Source organism: Heteronotia binoei, chromosome 16, assembly GCF_032191835.1.
Source record: "Heteronotia binoei isolate CCM8104 ecotype False Entrance Well chromosome 16, APGP_CSIRO_Hbin_v1, whole genome shotgun sequence".
Classification (NCBI taxonomy): domain Eukaryota; kingdom Metazoa; phylum Chordata; class Lepidosauria; order Squamata; family Gekkonidae; genus Heteronotia; species Heteronotia binoei.
Genome location: NC_083238.1, coordinates 28,972,267 through 28,991,860, shown reverse-complemented (window position 1 = coordinate 28,991,860; position 19,594 = coordinate 28,972,267). Strand labels below are relative to the sequence as shown.

Sequence of the window (19,594 nt, the reverse complement as noted above, 5' to 3'; positions counted from 1 at the left end):
AGCTTTGGTTTCTGTAATCCTACTGATGACCCCACCAAGACAGTCAGATTATTCCAGTCTTAGGAAGTGTATGTGCCATTTCGACTCTTTTGAACCCTGCAGGGTACTTCGCCTATGGCATCCCTTTAAATGCCTTTTCTTTCTCCATTGGAAACAGCAGCGGATGGTGCATCTACTTCTGGGGCTCATAGAATTGTTCTCCTAATCCAGTCTTTTTGAATTTTGTGTGGTTTTTGTTTCTTGAGGAGGGGCACCAGCAGCTAGGCTGCAAATTTGGTGCCTCTACCTTGAAAAGCAGCCTCCCCACAGAGTCCCAGATTCTCCATTATAGTCTCTGGGGGCCATAGGATATAATGGAGCAAAAAAAAAATTCAACATTCCTAAATACTTCCAAAATCCCAATACCACACTGATATTAGGATTAATATTGGGAAATACCAATATTTTTCTGGTTCAATATATATGAACCCCCAAAATACCAATGTGTGTACACCCCAAAATATGTTCTTTCTAGAATGGATTGCTTGAAATATCCTAGCTTTGAAAGGATTGCACAGACCGGTGGGGAGGGAGAGACTAACCAAAAAATAAAAATACACAACTGCTATAAACACTAATTGGCACCTGTGGCAAGCTCCCATCCTTTCTGGTAGAGGATCTTTCTTAAATAGGCACTGTCCCTTCCATTACAAATGCAATGCTGCATTTTATGCAAAACAAGTTTCAGGCATTTATTTTTTAATACTTGTTTCCCAAGGCATTCATGAACATGGGCCTTAAACGTTTCTTTTGAATTTAAGACTCCATAAAAAGTGAGGAAAGAGAGAAGGATTTGTGGCAAGCATTCCCTGTTTATTTTAAGGCTCTTTTATTGCTGCGTGCACTGCAGTAAGGATGCCTAAGCTGAGGAGACATTCCAGCAGCCAAATGAATGAGCAGCAGTAGATTCATGAAGAATGAAAAGATTAATCTTCCAAGTTCTCCTGTGCTGAAAATTATAGTTATCCACAGAGGGCAAAACATGTGGAATCTCTAAGCAAAGAATCTTTTTGGCCACAGCACAGAATGATGATGGGTGTTTATAGGTCGGATATATTCTGCTTAACAAACTGCCCTGGTTTTATATCTTTTTGTTTTGTTTCTCCAGTTTTATCATGACTGATACATATATATATATATAAATATATATATTCATTTCCCATTTCTGCACAGATACAGCAGATGGCGTATCTCAAGAGCTGTTCTCTGCAGGGCTGGTTGACGGCCACGATGTAGTTATAGGTAAATCACATTTCATTTTGGAATTATGCTGTTGCTACAACGCAATATGGTAAATGGATAAGGGCCCACTCACATCTCCTCTCTTCTGCTTTTCAACAAAAAAGGGCGCTTGTTAGCGAATCTTCCTTTACTCGCTTCTGTTCACAAGAGAACCAGCAACTCATTCTAAAAGAAATTGGGCATACTTGAAACTCTTTACTGCAGCCTACCGCCAATACTTTTAGTGAGGCGGAAAAAGAGTATCTTTGCCTGCCATTCAGTGTTTATGATAACTGCAGATTCGGTTTCATTTTAAAATGCTTTTGTGTCTTGTGGTGTTCATTATCTACAGCTATGCCTCTCCAACTGCCTTTTTTTTTTAGCCTTTTGTTCAGTGCTGAGTCAAAACTCTCCCCTCCCTTCAGCTTCATAGCTTCTGGAAAGGGTGGTGCATTTAGGGGATATTTTGATGTCTTTTCCCCTCCCTCAAAGGATTTCAAGATGATGCATAGCGCCTGCTCCACATACTTGCGGTGGGAATACTGCTCACTGCTGCTGCTTGGTTCTCTTGTTATTTTCTTTCTTTACCTCATGAAGGCAGCCCAAATAATCCAGCCTAGGCTGAGTTTATCAGAGTTGGAAGCTAAGCTGGGTCAGCTACAGTCAGTGCATGGATGGAAGACCACCAAGGTTGACAGGGATGGTTATGTGGAGGAAGGCAATAGCAAACCACCTCTACTTCTGTCTTGCTTGGATTGTCCTGTGGATGGGGTCACCAAGCGTTGGTTGTTATTTGTTTATTTAATTTATTTTATGATTTATATCCCGCCCTTCCCACCAAGTGGCTCAGCAGGTTCTTCTCTTCCTCTGACCTCATGAATGCCAAAACAAGGATTCATGATGGTATGCCACACAATCAGTGAGATTTGGTTATGTGGTGTTGTCTGAGGAAAAATCATAGTCAGGGCAAGAAATATTGCTTCCTGTGCTCCTTGTTGCATCATGTGTGAAAAGGAAGGAGGGACAGATACCTAATAAGTATCAAGCAATGTCAATGTTGTCTCTGCCAGGATTATACTAATAAGGTGACAGCAAGAGAAACAGAAACTCCCCTTTCCCAGTCTCAAGACGGGGGGAGGGGAGATTTAAAAGTTTCTGTTCTGGATTACCTCAGTTCTCCCATCTCCCAAGTAAATTATTGAAATGAGGCCTTTTTTAGGAAATGGGCCTTGCGAAGCGCAGCATAATTTCTTTTGGCCCAGCCAATTTCTCTGACTTCAGTAAACATAACATAAAATTACTTCTTCAGGGTTGCTCAAAGCTTTTCATAATCCCGGGAACTTCTTCAGTGATGTTAGGAGGACAGCCTTCAGATGAGAAAGGGAGTAGCAGAGCTCTCATCATATGGAGGCAGATCTCATCAGAGGAAGTCACTCAAAGGGGAAGGATCCCAGCGTGTTCCAAAATTGGTTCTATCTTTGGTAGGGAACTCAAGCCTTTGCTTTGAGAGCCAGTTTGGTGTAGTGGTTAAGTGTGCGAACTCTTATCTGGGAGAACTGGGTTTGATTCCCCACTCCTCCGCTTGCAGCTGCTGGAATGGCCTTGGGTCAGCCATAACTCTCGCAAGAGTTGTCATTGAAAGGGCAGCTTCTGTGAGAACTCTCTCAGCCCCACCCACCTCACAGGGTGTTTGTTGTGGGGGAAGAAGATAAAGGAGATTGTGAGCCACTCTGAGAGTCAGAGTGAAGGGCGGGATATAAATCCAATGTCATCTTCTTCTTCTTTAGAAACCCAGTATGAAGAAGACTTTAGGGAGAGAGCATGTTGACCTACTCCCAGTCCCTTTAAGCTTGGATAAATTCTCTAATGTCTCTTTTTTAGTCTTTTTAAAATCTTCCTTTGAAATTTTTATTAAAAATTAAGTTGACAAAAAAAGAGCAATCTAAAACAATTACATCATCTCCCAGTAGATACTAAAAAAACAGCAACCCTAAATTAAAAATAGGCCGATTCTGCATTTAGCACTTCCCTTCCTTCTGTGCGGGGCTCCTCAATGTGACTCTTTTTCCCGGATTCTGCATTGGCATCTTTGGAGCAGGGCTGCATGTTCCCTGCTTCCTTCCTGCCCCGCACAAACTTGAGAGCTGAGAATGAGACCAGGACAAAGGCTAGTACGAAATATGTCATAGTTTTTCGCACACATTTCATACAGTCTCCTAAACTCATATTGGTACATGTTTACAGTAACCTTACAATTTTAACCAGTTTCTAACCATTTCTACATGGAAGAACTGCATTTTGTCTCAGAAATCCAATAAGTGGCTTCCAGGTTTCATCATAATTGCAAGCTGAAAAAGACAACTGGGAACTAACAAAGAAAGAATTGATCTTCTTCATGGTCTCTGTGCAGTCCCACATATGGGTTTATCCACCAGGATCGGGCCCATCTCGGAGAATTCAAAGCAATCCTTAAGCGTTAATTTTGGCGCGCCTTTCCCCTCGTCCCGGGGAGAGGGCAGCGTCTGCGCATGCCCAGACGAGAGGGAGGCGCCCAACCCACTCAGTTTCTTCTTTACCGCCGTCCGGAGAACACCTATCTCGCTGATCTCCCGCTTTCATTGCAGTCCTTTGAATCTCTATATCTTCGTCTCTTCATTGTCCTTCACTCCTCTTCACTCTTCATTCTGGTATTGTATATATATATTAAAAAAATCTTTCTCTATACTTCGTTTTTCGTCCCCCTCTCCCCCCCCCCTCTCCGGGCGGATGGAAGGGAAGGAAAAAATAACTTTTAAGAGGTGCGTTCGCTGTGCTTCGAAAATCCCGTCTACCGACGGACATTCTCTTTGCCTCTTCTACCTTGGCAAGGCACACCGAACAGACTCCTGTGTGCACTGTAGCCAGTTCGGCAAACAGGTGAAGAAAAACCGCGCGGCAAGACTCAAAAGCCATTTGCTAGAGTCATCGCTGCGCCCAGTAATGTCGCACGCATTGGGTTCGCAGACCTCCCCGTCTTCCCTGATCCACAAGGGAATGACTCAGCCGGTGGCTTCCGTGGCTCAGGTTCCCAGCAAGCATAAATCCGGCAAACACCTAAAGAAGTCTGACGAATCCAAGAAGCGGCACCGTACCGAGTCGACCTCGAGAGACCCCTCGGACCCGAAGTCTCCCAAAAAACCGAAGTCTAGCCATAAGGTCCTCGACCCCATCGCCGTAACTCGACCTCCAACGCCTCGTCCGAACACGACTGTTACTGCCTCGATACAGACCACTCCGGCATCGAAATCCACCGCGACTCCGGCCACCACACCACTGGAAATCGTCCGCATCAGCTTCAGATCACCATCGGTGCACGAGTTGCTGCCGGAGCAAATCCTCGGTACCGAGTCTCCGACTTCAACTAAGAGCCAACACCTCAACTTTCTAGATGATCGCTCCTTCCGAGAAGTCCCAAATCTCCGACAACCAATCACGGCCCCGTCACTAACCAGAGCTCCCTCAACTCCGAGAGAAACTCCTCTACGTCTCCGAGAAAAAAGGTCTAGAAGTGGCCACAGAGACCGCTACTACTATTACACCCCTTCGAGGTCCAGATCACCATCTCCTCGCAGATACCGTAGATACCGAAGGTCACCCTCTCCCGGTTTCTACAGACACCGCACCCGTGAGCATTCTCGGTCCCGTGACGACTCTAGGCACCTAGAAAGGGCCTACTACAGGGATCACTCTCACGAGGATATTCGCCCCCGATACCGAGACGTCTCTCCGCATCGAGAGCACCCTTACCACGACGACCACCAACGATTCTGTGACGACCAACAACGGTACCGTGAATACATCTCGTTGCCAAAACCACCTTCTCCAGCTGCTTCTACGGCTATAGAGCCTTCCAAACGTACCCAGCTCTCAGGACCAGAACAGATCAGGAAGACTCCAGAAGTGGAGACTCTCGATGAATCAGAAGCAGAGCAATCTGTGTCCTCTCATTCTTCAGCTTCCGGCCTCCACTCTCCAGATTCGGACATAGCCAAACCAGCCAACCTCTCTCCATCGAAAGGGCCTAAGTCTTATTTAGACCTGCTATCTAATATGGCTAACTCCCTCAATGTAAAGCTGACAACAGATGTTCCAAGAGTCTTTGACGTGGTCTATGACCTAGTTCACACAGACCTCCCTGCGGGCTCTTCATTTCCCATGCTCCCCATCCATCTGGAGACGTTGAAGGAAGCCTGGGACAAACCAGCCTCTGTACCACCTACGTCTAAGAGGGTTGAGGCACTTTACAAAGTACATGCTCCAGAGTCGAAGTTCCTCTTCAACCACCCGGCTCCTAACTCGATGATAGTCCACTCCTCATCGAAATCCAAACAAACCAGACACCCTGTCCCTCCTGAAAGAGAGGGCAAGAAACTTGACACCATCGGGAGAAAAATCTACTCCCTCACCACTGCCACCACCAAGATCCATAACTATATGGCATACTTCTCTGCGTATGCTCACAACCTTACCACCCAGCTGAGCTCCTTGGTCACAGCCCTTCCTGAGGCTACTCAGAAGCAAGCCACTCACACGCTGCAGGAACTTTCTAGAGTTAGCAAGCAGCAGATAAACACCGCTCACTATGCAGCCCAATGCTCCTCCAGGACCCTAGCTTCAGCTATTGCCCTGCGCAGACATGCCTGGCTCGGGTCTTCTTCCCTGCAGCCAGACATCAAATTTAAAATTGAGGATTTGCCGTTTGACGGCCAAGGCCTATTTAACGCCATGACAGATGATATCCTCACCAATGTTGATGACAGCAGGAAAAGGGCCAAAAGACTAGGAGCCACTCAGCCTCAGTCAGCCATAAAACAAAGATCCTGGAAGCCTAACTATTTCAAACGCTCCAGATCTCCTCGCCAAACTGAACCTTGGAGACGTAAGCCTCCTCAAACTAAACAACCGTTCCAACAGAGGGCACGCCCTCAGACCACAAAGAAGACAACGCCAACCAACAAACAGTCTCTTTGACTCCCCTGCTCCACTCCCACTTCGTTACCGCTCAGACATCAGACTGCAGCCATTCTACCACAACTGGGAAGCCATAACATCGGACTCTTGGGTACTGTCAATCATCCAAAATGGATACTCCATAGAGTTCAGTTCGACTCCAAAACACCACAGGTTCATATCTACCCCTCCGTCCCCCCATCTGCTCATAGAAGTAGCAACCTTGCTGGACAAGGGAGCTATAGAACCAGTCCCTCCTCAATATCACCACACCGGATTCTACTCCCGCTACTTCCTGGTGCCAAAGAGAGACGGTGACCTACGCCCCATATTAGATCTCAGAAAGCTCAACCTCCATATCCATCACAAAAAATTTCGGATGGTTACACTCCAATCCATCCTTCCACTGATCCCGAAACAAGCATGGATGGCATCAATAGATCTCCAAGATGCCTACTTTCACCTCACCATCAACCACCATCACAGGAGGTTCCTCAGATTTGCCATAGGGAATCAACACTATCAATTCCGCGCCCTTCCCTTTGGTCTCTCAACAGCTCCGAGAGTATTTACGAAATGCATGGCGGTGGTAGTAGCAATTCTGAGACAACAACGCATCTCCATCTACCCGTACATAGACGACTGGCTAGTTGTCTCCCATTCCAAGGAACAACTCCAGTCTGATGTCTCCGCGACCCTCTCCCTCTTGGCCACCCTGGGCCTCCAGGTCAACACACAAAATCCAATCTGACCCCTACTCAATCCATACAGTTTATAGGGGCACATCTCTCAACTGTGACATGCAAAGCTTACCTGCCGATAGACAGAGTACAGCACATCAAATCTCTGGCCAAAAATATCATTCTACATCGCTCTCAGACAGCGTTCACCTTTCAAAGGATGTTGGGACTGATGGCTGCTACCACTTCCGTTCTTCTATTTGCCAGACTTCACATGCACCCTCTTCAGTTGTGGTTCGTGAGGACGTTTCATCCACAACGTCAACATCAGCTCATTGTACTCACCATTCCAGCTCACATCATTCCCTCCCTGAAATGGTGGACTTTAGACCATCATCTGCTCAAAGGAATGTCTTTCACTCAGACTCCTCCCTCGGTGATTGTCACTACAGATGCTTCCAAGTGGGGATGGGGAGCCCACTTAGGACAGCTCACTGTACAAGGCCAGTGGACAGAATACGAAAGGTCTCTCCACATAAATTGCCTGGAGTTGCTGGCAGTCCACAGGGCACTGCGATCCTTTCTTCCGTCGCTTCACAACAGACATGTCCAAGTCACATCGGACAACATAGCCACTGTCTTCTACATAAATCGGCAGGGAGGTACTGCCTCCATCAGATTGTGCAAGAGAGCCTTAACCCTATGGCACTGGAGCATTGCCCACGGCATTTTCCTATCTGCAGTGCATCTACCCAGAGTTCAGAACATTCAAGCGGACGCTCTGAGTCGGCAATCCATCAACGACCATGAGTGGTCCATCAACAGTCATTATCTTCTCCCTCTGTTTCAGAGGTTCGGCACCCCAGAGATAGATGCATTTGCAGCACCAGACAATGCACAATGTCCCCGCTTCTACACGCGCGGCCAGTCGTCTCCACTATCTGCAGGGGACGCCTTCCTACAGTCTTGGAGCGGACCAATGCTTTACATGCTCCTCCAATACCACTCATCACGAGAGTATTGCAGAAAATTATGTCAGACAATGCCAACTGCATCCTAGTGACCCCATGGTGGCCCCGCCAACCATGGTTCACCACCCTCCTTCTACTATCGCACGGTGCATTTCACCGGTTCCCTCAAGCCCAGGACATACTCTCTCAACAGAACGGCAAGGTTCTTCTTCACAACCCTTCTCTCCTCCGCCTTACAGCATGGAGGATCAATTTATGACCTTCACTCCGGAGGTCCGACACATCTTGCTCAATGCCAGGAAACCGGCCACTAGAAAATCGTATGCTTTCAAATGGAAACGCTTCTCCAAATACGCTGACTTACATAGATTTCGACCAGAATCAGCTAATATCAACCAAATTTTGACTTACACTCTAACTCTCTCCAATGCTGGACTGTCCTACTCTTCTCTGAAGGTTCATCTAGCAGCTATCTCCGCATTCCATCCTCATATTGAGGGCTCCACTGTATTCTCACACTCTGCCACCAAGGCCTTCCTCAAAGGGATCCTTCACCTTCACCCTCCAATCCGCAAAATACAACCTGCTTGGAGCCTGTCTCTGGTCCTCAGTCAGTTAATGAAGCCACACTTCGAACCCAAGGCTTCTATTTCTTTACATCTCCTAACATGGAAAACAGCCCTCCTAGTAGCCCTTACTACCGGCAGACGAGCCAGCGACATATGCGCTTTCAGAGCAGACCCTCCGTATACAGTTTTCCACCACAACAAGGTGGTCCTACGCCCTGACCCCGCATTCTTACCTAAGGTGGTGTCACCTTTCCATCTGGGGAAGCCTTCTGTCTTGCCTGTGTTTTTTCAACACCCTACAGATACGGGTCAATGCACCCTACGTAACTTAGATGTACGAAGAGCTCTAGCTTTCTACATCGAGCGAACTAAGCAGTTCCGTAAGGACAATAGACTTTTTGTGTCTTATGCTACCCACAATCAGGGTGCTAGAATCTCTACCCAGAGATTCTCAAAGTGGATTACTGCCACCATCTCACTATGCTATGAACTGGCAAAGCAGCCCATACCTGAGCACTTGCGAGCTCATTCTACGAGAGCCGTCGCAACCTCAACAGCCTTTTGCAAGGGCATCCCGATGGAGGACATCTGCGCTGCTGCGGTTTGGTCGTCCCCATCCACGTTCGCCTCGCACTACGCTCTGGACGTCCGTGCCCGGCATGATACCTCCTTTGGGCAGGCTGTGCTGAGATCAATCTTCGACTGATGCTTTCCGCTACCTGTTTGTGAGTACAAGTTTATTCTCTTTAATAACTTACAATGTTTCTATTACAGATCCAGCACCCGCCTCCTGACAAATAGCTCGCCAGTCACCCATATGTGGGACTGCACAGAGACCACGAAGAAGATGGACAGGTTTCTTACCTGTAACTGGTGATCTTCGAGTGGTCATCTGTGCAGTCACACATACCCACCCAGCCTTCCCCGCTGCTGGACTATCATATCAATGCATTTACTACACCTCTATGGCGGCGGGAAGAAACTGAGTGGGTTGGGCGCCTCCCCCTCGTCTGGGCATGCACAGACGCTGCCCTCTCCCCGGGACGAGGGGAAAGGCACGCCAAAATTAACGCTTAAGGATTGCTTTGAATTCTCCGAGATGGGCCCGATCCTGGCGGATAAACCCATATGTGTGACTGCACAGATGACCACTCGAAGATCACCAGTTACAGGTAAGAAACCTGTCCTTTACTATTTTCCCCATGATACAGTTTTTAAAAGCTTCTTGATGGAATTTCTGTTCACACCTTACTCTGTGGGAGGAGAGTCTGTGTGAAAGTGGGCTCCCTTTTATCCATGGGATGAGAGAAGGTGTGTCTCAGTGCCTAACTGTACATTATGTTTCGTTCACATCCTCCTTGGGTGGTTGCAATCAGCCAATTGGACTTTAGTTCCCAGACATTGGTTGGGGGCAGTTCAGATCAGGATGGTGGCAAATGGGAAGGGACGCTTAAGCCATTTTCCTGACTTGAAGTGGGGCTATTGGCCCCACTGAGGGATCCCTGGCATACTCTTGGAATACACACTAGTTTCCTCAACTGGGCAAATAGCACTCTTCCAGGACATTTCAGGTGAAGAAAACAGTGTGGGAGAAGTCATAGGCCCCCTATTTCTGCATGCTGTGGTCCCAACCCAAATTGCGTTTCCAGTGGGGAACTCATAGTACATATCTGATTCAAAGTTCTTGAGGTAAACCTGAACATTACATAACATCTTTGTAATCTGTAGTTAGGTCTGCAGCATTAATGATACACTTTAACAATTTGGGAGGCATTAATGTCTCTGGCTAAAATGAAAATGGGTTCCAAGTTTTTAAACAGATAAAATGAAACTTGTTTGAAACACGTCTCTTCAGAGCTTCAGTTTGACCTGGTGACCAGAAAAATAAATTGCCAAATCAGATTTGGAGAGCAGGTATGTAGAATATGCTGAATAACATCAGGCCACACACTTACTATGCGCATATCTTGATTTATTGACACTTCTCCTTTCCCTCTCCTCCTCACCATAGGTGTTTCACACTGGGAAGGCTTTAGAGATTAGTTGGGTTAACCTTGTTTGCAGGAAGGAACTGATTCCATTAGCTCGCTCCCTCCCTGCCCGATTGAAAGCAGCTGATAAATTACATTCCACTTTTCAGCTGAAGCGGGCAGAAATTCAGTCTGTTTATAATGTGAGTGAAAACAAAACTCTCGAGTTCTATGGAAGCCTTGTGAGAGTTGATATCATAGTAATATATTTTTTAAAAAATAAATCTTGAGAGCCCCAAAAGTGGTAGTTAGAAGGGATGTAACGGGGAGGGGGGACCCACTTGTGTTGTGGGTCAAGTTTCTAGTGTTCTTCAGCAAACAGTATTGCATGGATTGAGAGCCGCTTAAAAGTAATGTGTTCATGCAGTTACCTGTGTGATGTTAATCAGTAATGAGCCTTGCCTCCTGAATAACACAAGTCCAATTCAGTGTGTCTGAGCTCTAGCTGGACATTACTTTAAAATGAAAATTGGGTAAGTTTTTCTTTTGTGGGGGGGGGGCAGAATGGGGAACAAGAGGTACAGACAGACCCCCTCCACAGATTACCTTGCTTGCTGCTCTTTTCCCGGAAAATAAAATTACAACCATGAAGAACATTTGTAACTAGAGTTATGTGAATCTCATATTAAAATTTTAGATTGTAATGTTATCAAGGTAAGGATTAATTTTTTTCCTTAGGGTTATCTGTAAAGCAGAATCCAAGCTGATGACACTATGGATAATTTTAATGGCATCAATCATAAGCAGCTGCCTTCCTATGTTAGGGATGTCTCCCTCCCTCACTGTGATTCCTTTTTCAGGTTAAATTCAGAGAATAGGAACAAACAGAAGCCCTGTACCTATGCAACGGACAAGGAACATTTGATTTTTTTTGTGTGCACATTTTGAGCTGTTGTTATGCTGCATTTAGGGTATCGCGCACTTTCATCCCCACATTTATGTAGGTACTGGTCCCCAGCTGTTATTTTTAACTGAAATTTGTATTAGTTTTTCTTACAAACAGATGTCCATGTAAAATGTTCATGTGTTCACTATAAGATAGGTAGTGTTCTCTAGAGCAGTGTTCCCTGTAAGCTGAGTTAGTGTGAGCTAGCTGACAGTTTCTTAGCCTCTGGCTCACACATATTGTCTTTGCTCAAAAAAAAAAAAAAATACCCCAGAGCAAACTAGCTCGCAGCTTTAATGCCAGTAGTTCATGAAGTAGAATTTTTACTCACAAGAGACTTCATAGCTTATTGTGAGTATTGCTCTAGGGTAACAGATTCCACAGTGAGGAAACCATTTTTAGTAAAATAATTGAAGTGGCTCAAGGAAACATGGCAAAGTTTATGCTACATCTGCATTTAGAGAAAGGAGGATCGAACCCTTCCTCCATGATCTCATATCAAAACAAAAAAAAATATCCAGGTTATTAGTTGTTCTAACCCACCTGGGAAGAATCCCTAGAATTTTACACATACACACTCTATTTCATTGGATAGTCTTGAAAAATGGAATGCTCAGAACTGGAAAGCTCTCTTTTTAAAATAAGTTGAAACATTTTCCATCGGTGCGTGGAAAAATTGTCTTCCACAAAACCCATTCCTGGTGCCAAAAAGGTTGGGGGTCACTGCCCTACATATTTTGGTACCTAGGGCTCTCATCTCTCCTGTTCATGGATAGAGGCCCTTACATCAGTGGACAAAAAAGACAAAGCACAGAGGGATGAAGTAGCAACAGAGTTTGGTCTTTGCCATTATGTAAACTTAGACGGGCTTGGAAGAGGCATATCCTTTGTCAGAGGGAATCACAACCATGGTTCACAACCATGGAATTCTGTAGCAGGTGGGTGAGGTTAATGGCCAAGACAAAGTTATCTGCTCACTTCCACAGACTTCGAGAGAGTTGGGTTTCTTCTTGTACTTCTCCGGTCTTAGAAATGAAAGTGACACAACCCTGTTTAGGTCTGTAGGAGGAATTCAAAGTGGGAGGGAGCCTGTCATTTCCAGTACTGTATTTTGTCAAGGGGGAAACCTGCATCCTGTTTTTCTCTAATGAAGGATGTGTGATGCAGGGTCTGGTAACTCTAAGCTTAGTTATTCATGAAGCCTTGTTGTTTTAAGATTTGCTAGCTCCAAAATTATGCCTGTCCATAAATATAGGCAGTGGGAAATAACAAATAACTGTACAGACAAGCAAGGATTCTCAGCAGAAAATAAATATGAATATATTTGAAGGAGAGTGCCCCAGTAGTGCTAATGGAGTTGTTGATAATGGAGTTGTCTAGCTGGCTTTAAATTCGGAACTTTTACAAATTTATTTACTTACTTCATATATACCCTTCCTTTCTCCCTGATGGGGACCCAAAGCAGCTTACATCATTCTACTCTCCTCCATTTTTATCTTCACATCAACCCCATCAGGTAGGTTAGGTTGAGAGAGTATGAATGGCCCAAGTTCGATGGCACGAGTGGGGATTCAAACCTGGGTCTACCAAGATACTAGTTCATGCTTTAGTAAGCAAGAGAAACTGAAATCTTTTAATGAAATGGATTTCTGGTGAGGCTGAGTAAGGAGAAATTGTGTGCAAGATTTGATGCAGTTCACTTTACCAAGAAAAGCAGGGAAGGTTAACCAAAACAGTGTCCTGGAACATAATTTCTCAGTGCTGCAGAAAGACCATTTGCAGTCATTCAGTCATGTCAGTCAGGTACCTAAGAATGAACTTGCTTAAGGACATTTCTTTCTTCTTTTTTTAAAGCTGTTTATTTCTTTTGAAGAATCCCAGGGAGGCTTATTTTGTGACTTGCTGTGCGTTTTTTCCCCCGAAACATGTAGGAGTTGCTTGTTTTGTTTTATATTAAAAACAGGGAGATCAAAGTGTCTGCATACAGTAGCTCCCTAATTTGCAGTGGCATTTGTAGTTTAAGCACAAGAGAATATCCTAAAGCTTCTGAAGGCTTGCCTTTTATTTTATTTTATTTTTACTTCCATCATTCTTTGCTTATTAATGGGGAGGAACGGTGGCTCAGTGGTAGAGCATCTGCTTGGGAAGCAGAAGGTTCCAGGTTCAATCCCCAGCATCTCCAAAAAAGGGTCCAGGCAAAGAGGCGTGAAAATCCTCAGCTTGAGACCCTGGAGAGCCGCTGCCAGTCTGAGAAGACAATATTGACTTTGATGGACCAAGGGTCTGATTCAGTATAAGGCAGCTTCATATCTTCATATCTTCATTCCCCTGTCTTCCATACCTCTGACGTTCAATACATTCATCTAGTTGAAGGTCTTTTGTGCAGCTTTTCCACTCTGTTCCTGAATGCACCATGATTCATGAGATATGTGAGCTGCAACTAAGGAAAGACATTAACAGTTGCCAAAGGTACAAGTCATAGGTAAACACTGCCTATGTAGGCTCTTTCTGAGTTGGTTTCCCTATCTCAGAACATCATGGCTTTGCCATTCACTGCCACAGGAGGTGGTGGCGGCTGCAAGCATAGACAGCTTCAAGAGGGGATTGGATAAACATATGGAGCAGAAGTCCACCAGTGGCTATTAGTGACAGCATATTGTTGGAACTCTCTGCCTGGGGCAGTGATGCTCCATAATCTTGGTGCTTGGGGGGGCACAGTGGGGGGACTTATAGTGGTCTGGCTCCACTGATGGACCTCCTGATGGCGCCTGGGTTTTTTGGCCACTGTGTGACACGGAGTGTTGGACTGGATGAGCCATTGGCCTGATCCAACTTGGCTTCTCTTATGTTCTTGAGTCTGTTCACTTTCTTGTGCCCTTCTTAAGAGTTGCTACTTAGCTAGATAAAGCCACCTGGGTGAGTTGCCTCTCTGTTCCTTTGCTTCCTTCTCTTGTTTGTACTCCTACAGAAACAATCTGTATTCAGTGCCAGGATTTTAATTGTCAAAAGATCTATCAGTAGCAGCCTGAAAGAAAGAAATCCAGGGCCAAACTGGATGCTAGAAGGCAGGGGCATGTAACAGTCTCCTGAATTTTTAAAGGCGAAGGTGTGTTTGTGTGGGGGGTGGTAGCTTCTGTATGGGGAGTTGGTAGCTGTTTCTGTTCACAATTTTCCCTATATCAACTGCTTTCCCAGCTACATGGAAGCAGCATGGCTCCCAGTATCTTTTCTCCCCAAAGAGGGGATTGAGGAAGGCTTATAATTGTAGGAAACCTGCTAATCAAAAGGTTTAAGCAGGTCCTTCTCACACCCTTCAGCTGCTCAAAGACTCAGCTTCCCACAGACTGATGATGATGACCATGGCGATGATAGCTGAAAGGGAAGTAAATGGAGGATCTCACAATAACCCTGGAAAGCCTTCAGAAACAATTGACGAAAGCAGTGAGACAGGCAACTTAGCCAATGGGAAGTAGGGAGAGGCAGCAATTGCCAGAATCAAGGTTGGTTGCCTTTTACTGACAGAATGAGCTTGGCTGGCTAGCAACAGCCACTCAGGCGGGAGAGAGGAGCAGAGTCAAACAATGAGTTCTCCCTCAAAGACAAAAATAGGACTTGAAAGGGATTCCCTCTACCACCATTTATTGCGAGAACAAGCTCAGTTGCTTTTTATTGAGTGAAGCAAGATTAGTTGCCTAGAAGCAGCCACTGCCTAGCAGTTTCCTCAAAGGCCAATTCTTGTCTGTCCTGGGGCCACCAGTGGGTGGGAGAGAGCAGAGTCAGCCAGTGCAACACAAAAGCGGTTGATTGATGGTTTGACTGGCCAGAGGTTGATGCAACACACTCCCATCCAGTTCCAACCAATGAGGGGGCTTGGATTTGCCAAGACAAAAGAGGAATTATATAAAAAGATATAGCAATGGAATTTGGCCTCGTCAATTGTGCAGCATTAGGATTGAATAGAGGCTAGAACATTGAGCAAGATGAAATCAAGATGCTGAACTTTGAAGAAAGCTGCAGATATCTTGGAATTTTGGAAGCTGACAACAAACATAACCTTGTTAAGCAAAATACAACCGAGGATTATTGCCAAAGAGTTTAAAAATATATTGCGAACAAAATTAAATAGAAGAAACCTGGTAAAGGCAGTTAACACATGGGCAGTCCCAGTTCTAAGATACAGAGCTTGCATTATCTATTGGAAGATAGTAGAATTAGAAGCATACATAGTAAAATTTGCAATGTAATGACAATACATCACTCACTGCTGCACCCTAGAAGTGATGTTGATTCTCTTTACTTACAAAGAAAACTAGGTGGAAGAGGTCTCCCAAAAGTTAAACAAGCATTTGAAGAGGAAAAACGAGCACTGAATGACGGCACCCAGAAAAGCAAAGAGAAGTTTATAGTTGAAGTTTATAAAGCAGACTTACTTAAAGTTTCAGAAACCAGTGAAGATTATAAAAAGATGGAAATCAAAACTCACTTTGATAGCAGGAAAGAAAAGCACTTACATGGGCAATATTTGAAAGACATAGAGAACAAAGCTGATATTGAAGATACCTGGAAGTGGCTCCAAAATAAGCACTTGAAGAAATGGAAGGACTCATTCTACCTGCACAAGAGCAGGCACTCGAAATGAACAGTATGAAAGCTAAGATTCAGAAGACCGGTGATAACAGCAAACGTTGACTTTGCAAGACAAAGGATGGAACAATCAGTCATATGGTCCGCGCCTGCAGTAAAATTGTTTAAACTGAGTATAAAAAACATCATGATAGAGTTGCAGCTATGTTGCACTGGAATCTTTGCAAGAAGTATGGTTTACATCAGCCAGAAATTCATGGGCCTGAACCAGACAAGATCATGGAGAATGAGAAAACAAAGATCCAGACAGATAAACATCTGGAGCATAACACCCCTGATATCATAATTGGGGTGTGTGTGAGAAATAGGGTTTGGATATTGCAATCCCAGGGACATAAAAATAGAGCAGAAAGAACAGGAGATGATCACAAATGCCAAGACCTACAAGAAGAGTTAGAACACCTCTGGGAGAAGAAGGTGACCACCATGCCATTTGTCATTGGAGCCCTTGGAACAGTGCCTAGAAATTTCAAGAAACACCTGGACACTCAGGACATTGAGCAAGTAGCACCAGCTTAGATGCAGAAGACAGCATTGCTTGGAACAGCTAGAATCCTGTGAAGATACCTCTGCAATTCCCCAAAAGATGGCTAGATCTGGAATTGCAGAACATCATCTACCAGTCAAATTCATAATAACAATGCCTTTATATAAGTCTGTGGTGTGACCACTTGTGAAATACTGTGTATACTGCAGATGCTTTAACTTCCTAAATATTTGAAACCTGTGCATTCTTATTTGTTGATTGAGTTTTATGCTTTGTATTCTGCATCTTGTAGTCACACTGATAGCTCCTTAAAACCAAGGAAATAAGGCAGGAGAGAAATACTTTCCCAAGATAAATAAACACTGTCATAGAGCATAAATGCCCTTATTGACAGGAAAGATGGACATCCATAAGAGCTGAAAGTAATGTGATAGGAGGGGTAATTTCAGTTGGAGAACGAGCACAGGGAGGAGTTAACATCTCCTTCCTTAGTGCTTCAGTCCTAATGCACATCTTTCCTTCCCTTCCTCCAACAGCTTCTTAAGACCAACTAATTATTTTGGTTCCAGTCACAGAAGTCCACTGCTGTCTAATTTGTCCCAAATGCTAGTATTGCATGATAACTAAATGGAGCTTCCAAATTTCTGTCAGCAGAGGGAGGCTTGTTTCCTTCATGCACTTGCTTCTGGGGCCCTTGAAGACACACAGCTGGCTGATTGCTTTTGGAAACAAGATGCTGGGGAAGCTGAACCCAAGATCTGACCCCTCAAGATTCTTCTGACATTGGTGTCTAGTTCAACTCTGTTATTAGCAGATAGGATTTAAATGCAAGTTTGTTGTTAAGAGACATATTTTAAGGGCCTTCTTCAGTCTCTCCAACTGTTTAATGATTGGGTCTCTGCTACTCTTGCTTTTAATAGTATTGTTTTAATTTTTGGTAATAGTTTTAAAATCAACTATGTCAGTGCTTTAAACCTGCATAATAAAATCTAGAATCACATGTAGTCTTACCACAAAGTCTCTAATTTTGTATTTGTCATGGATTCAGTAGTTTCACTGGTATCTAATGGGTCCTTCAATTTTATCCTCACAACAACATCCACAAAGTGGGTTAGGCTTGAGAGGGAATGAGTGGGCCAAAGTTATCCAGTGACCTTCTGTGGTACAGTGGGGATTCAACTCAAGGTCTCTGTCTCTCTAACTACAGCATCAAGGTTCCATCTTCCTCTCAATGGAAAAGGTCCATCAGTGGCCATTAGCCACAGCGTATTGTCGGATCTCTCTGTCTGGGGCAGTGATGCTCTATTCTTGGTGCTTGGGGGGGGGCAGCAGTGGGAGGGCTTCTAGTGTCCTGGCCTCACTGATGGACTTCCTGATGACACCTGGGGTTTTTTTGGGGGGGGGGAGGTTGGCCACTGTGTGACACAAAATGTTGGACTGGATGGGCCATTGGCCTCATCCAACATGGCTTCTCTTGAGTTCTTATTATTTTGTAGTTTTCCTTTATTTGTTTTGTAGTTTTTCCTTTATTTTTCATAAGTGTTCACTACTTTTCAAAGAGGATATTTCTCGGTTAAGTATTTTTAATGATGCTCTGCTAGGTTTGCCATGACAGGTAAAATGTCTAATGACAGGCTGAATAGCCAAGGTAGAAATTGCTGTTAAATTATCAATCTTTTTAAGGAGTGGGTACAGGGGTGGAGCTGATACAAAGATCTCCTTTGTATGGACATATTCTAGCAGAGGAAGACCTGTAGAAAAAGTTGGAACAGAAGGCAAAATTATTTTGAATTTTGATCTGTTTTTCTCTAGTGTTCCCCTGTGGATGAAGAACCTTTCAAGGAATTCAAGGAAATAAAGCTGGCTATGTCTAATAGCTCTGTTCCTCTGAAGTATGGTTGAATAATTCTTAGGGCTGTCATCTTTACCTATATCTTATAGAGATACGCATTATTCTTCTCCTCATGAATAAAGGCTTTCAGTTATTGATTGTATCATGGTTTTTTTTCCTGTATATTCCATTTCAGTTTATGTTTTGTTTTCTACAGTTGCTGCTAATTTACAAAAAATAGTAGATGACCCCAAGGCCTTGAAAACATTAACCTTTAAGCTGGTAAGTAAAGCAACGTTGGCAACAAAATAATATTAGTAAATAGAACATAATTACCAGTCTTTTGAGCCAGCTTTTCTTCTGATGTTTTATTAGCCACCTTTCTGTATTGAGCATTGACCTTTTCAGCATTTTATTACACTGCACAGTCTGAAGCAGAAACCCATGTTTTAATGGCCTGGGCTGTTTTTTTTTTTAATTTGCTTGCTGAAAAGAATAATTTGCAAAACAGAGTGTGCCGCACTTGTAATGCCTGGCATGTATTGTACATCCACAAGCTTAACAGCTGCTCTTGACTGCTGAAGCCTCAAGTTTATTGAATGGCCATAGGCAAGGTTTTCACATTGGGACCATTTAAGCCAATTAGTCTACAATAGTTTATTTTCTTGAGAGAACAAAAACTGATGTGTGGGTCGGGGGACTTGGCCTCTAGGCCCATCCTTCTGTTGTAAACAGCTCTGTGTCTAGGAATTGCAGAAGGTACTGCATGTTGTGTAAAGGCCAGACCATATTAATACTTTGCCTGCTGCTGCATGTTACATGCTGCCTTTATTCAGCATTGTGTTGGTGTCTGCTGCTTACACAGAGTTTGTGTGTGTGCCCCCCTCCCTACTGAAATAGAAGAAACCCTGTCCAGGGTGCTCACCATTCCATAAATACAAGGCCATTTTTATAGCTCTGGAGTCAGTGTGTGAGCCTTCTCCTTGATGAGTAGTCTCTGCTTGAAGGCTTGTTCCGAAGAAGTCGTTAGAAAGGATAGGTTTTTATACCGTGCTTTTCTCTACCTTAAGGAGTCTCAAAACAGCTTACAATCATAGTCCCTTTCCCTTCCCCACAACAGGCACCTTGTGAGATAGATGGGGCTGAGAGAGTTCAGAGAGAACTGTGTCTGTCTCAAGGTCACCCAGGAGGCTCCATGCGGAGGACCAGGGAATCAAACCCAGTTCTCCAAATTAGAGTCCGCTGCT

At 44.4% G+C, this 19,594-nt stretch overlaps 1 protein-coding gene across 2 annotated transcripts in view; it reads left to right on the top strand.

Annotated features, from left to right (window-relative positions):
• The window catches only part of STK39 (serine/threonine kinase 39), a 183,364-nt gene that overhangs the window by 153,307 nt on the left and 10,463 nt on the right, over positions 1 to 19,594 (top strand). For both annotated transcript variants that reach the window (XM_060257268.1, XM_060257267.1), the window contains 2 exons: positions 1,213 to 1,281; positions 18,565 to 18,629. In XM_060257268.1, coding sequence (XP_060113251.1) covers positions 1,213 to 1,281; positions 18,565 to 18,629 — 134 coding nt within the window. The remainder of the gene's footprint in view (positions 1 to 1,212; positions 1,282 to 18,564; positions 18,630 to 19,594) is intronic.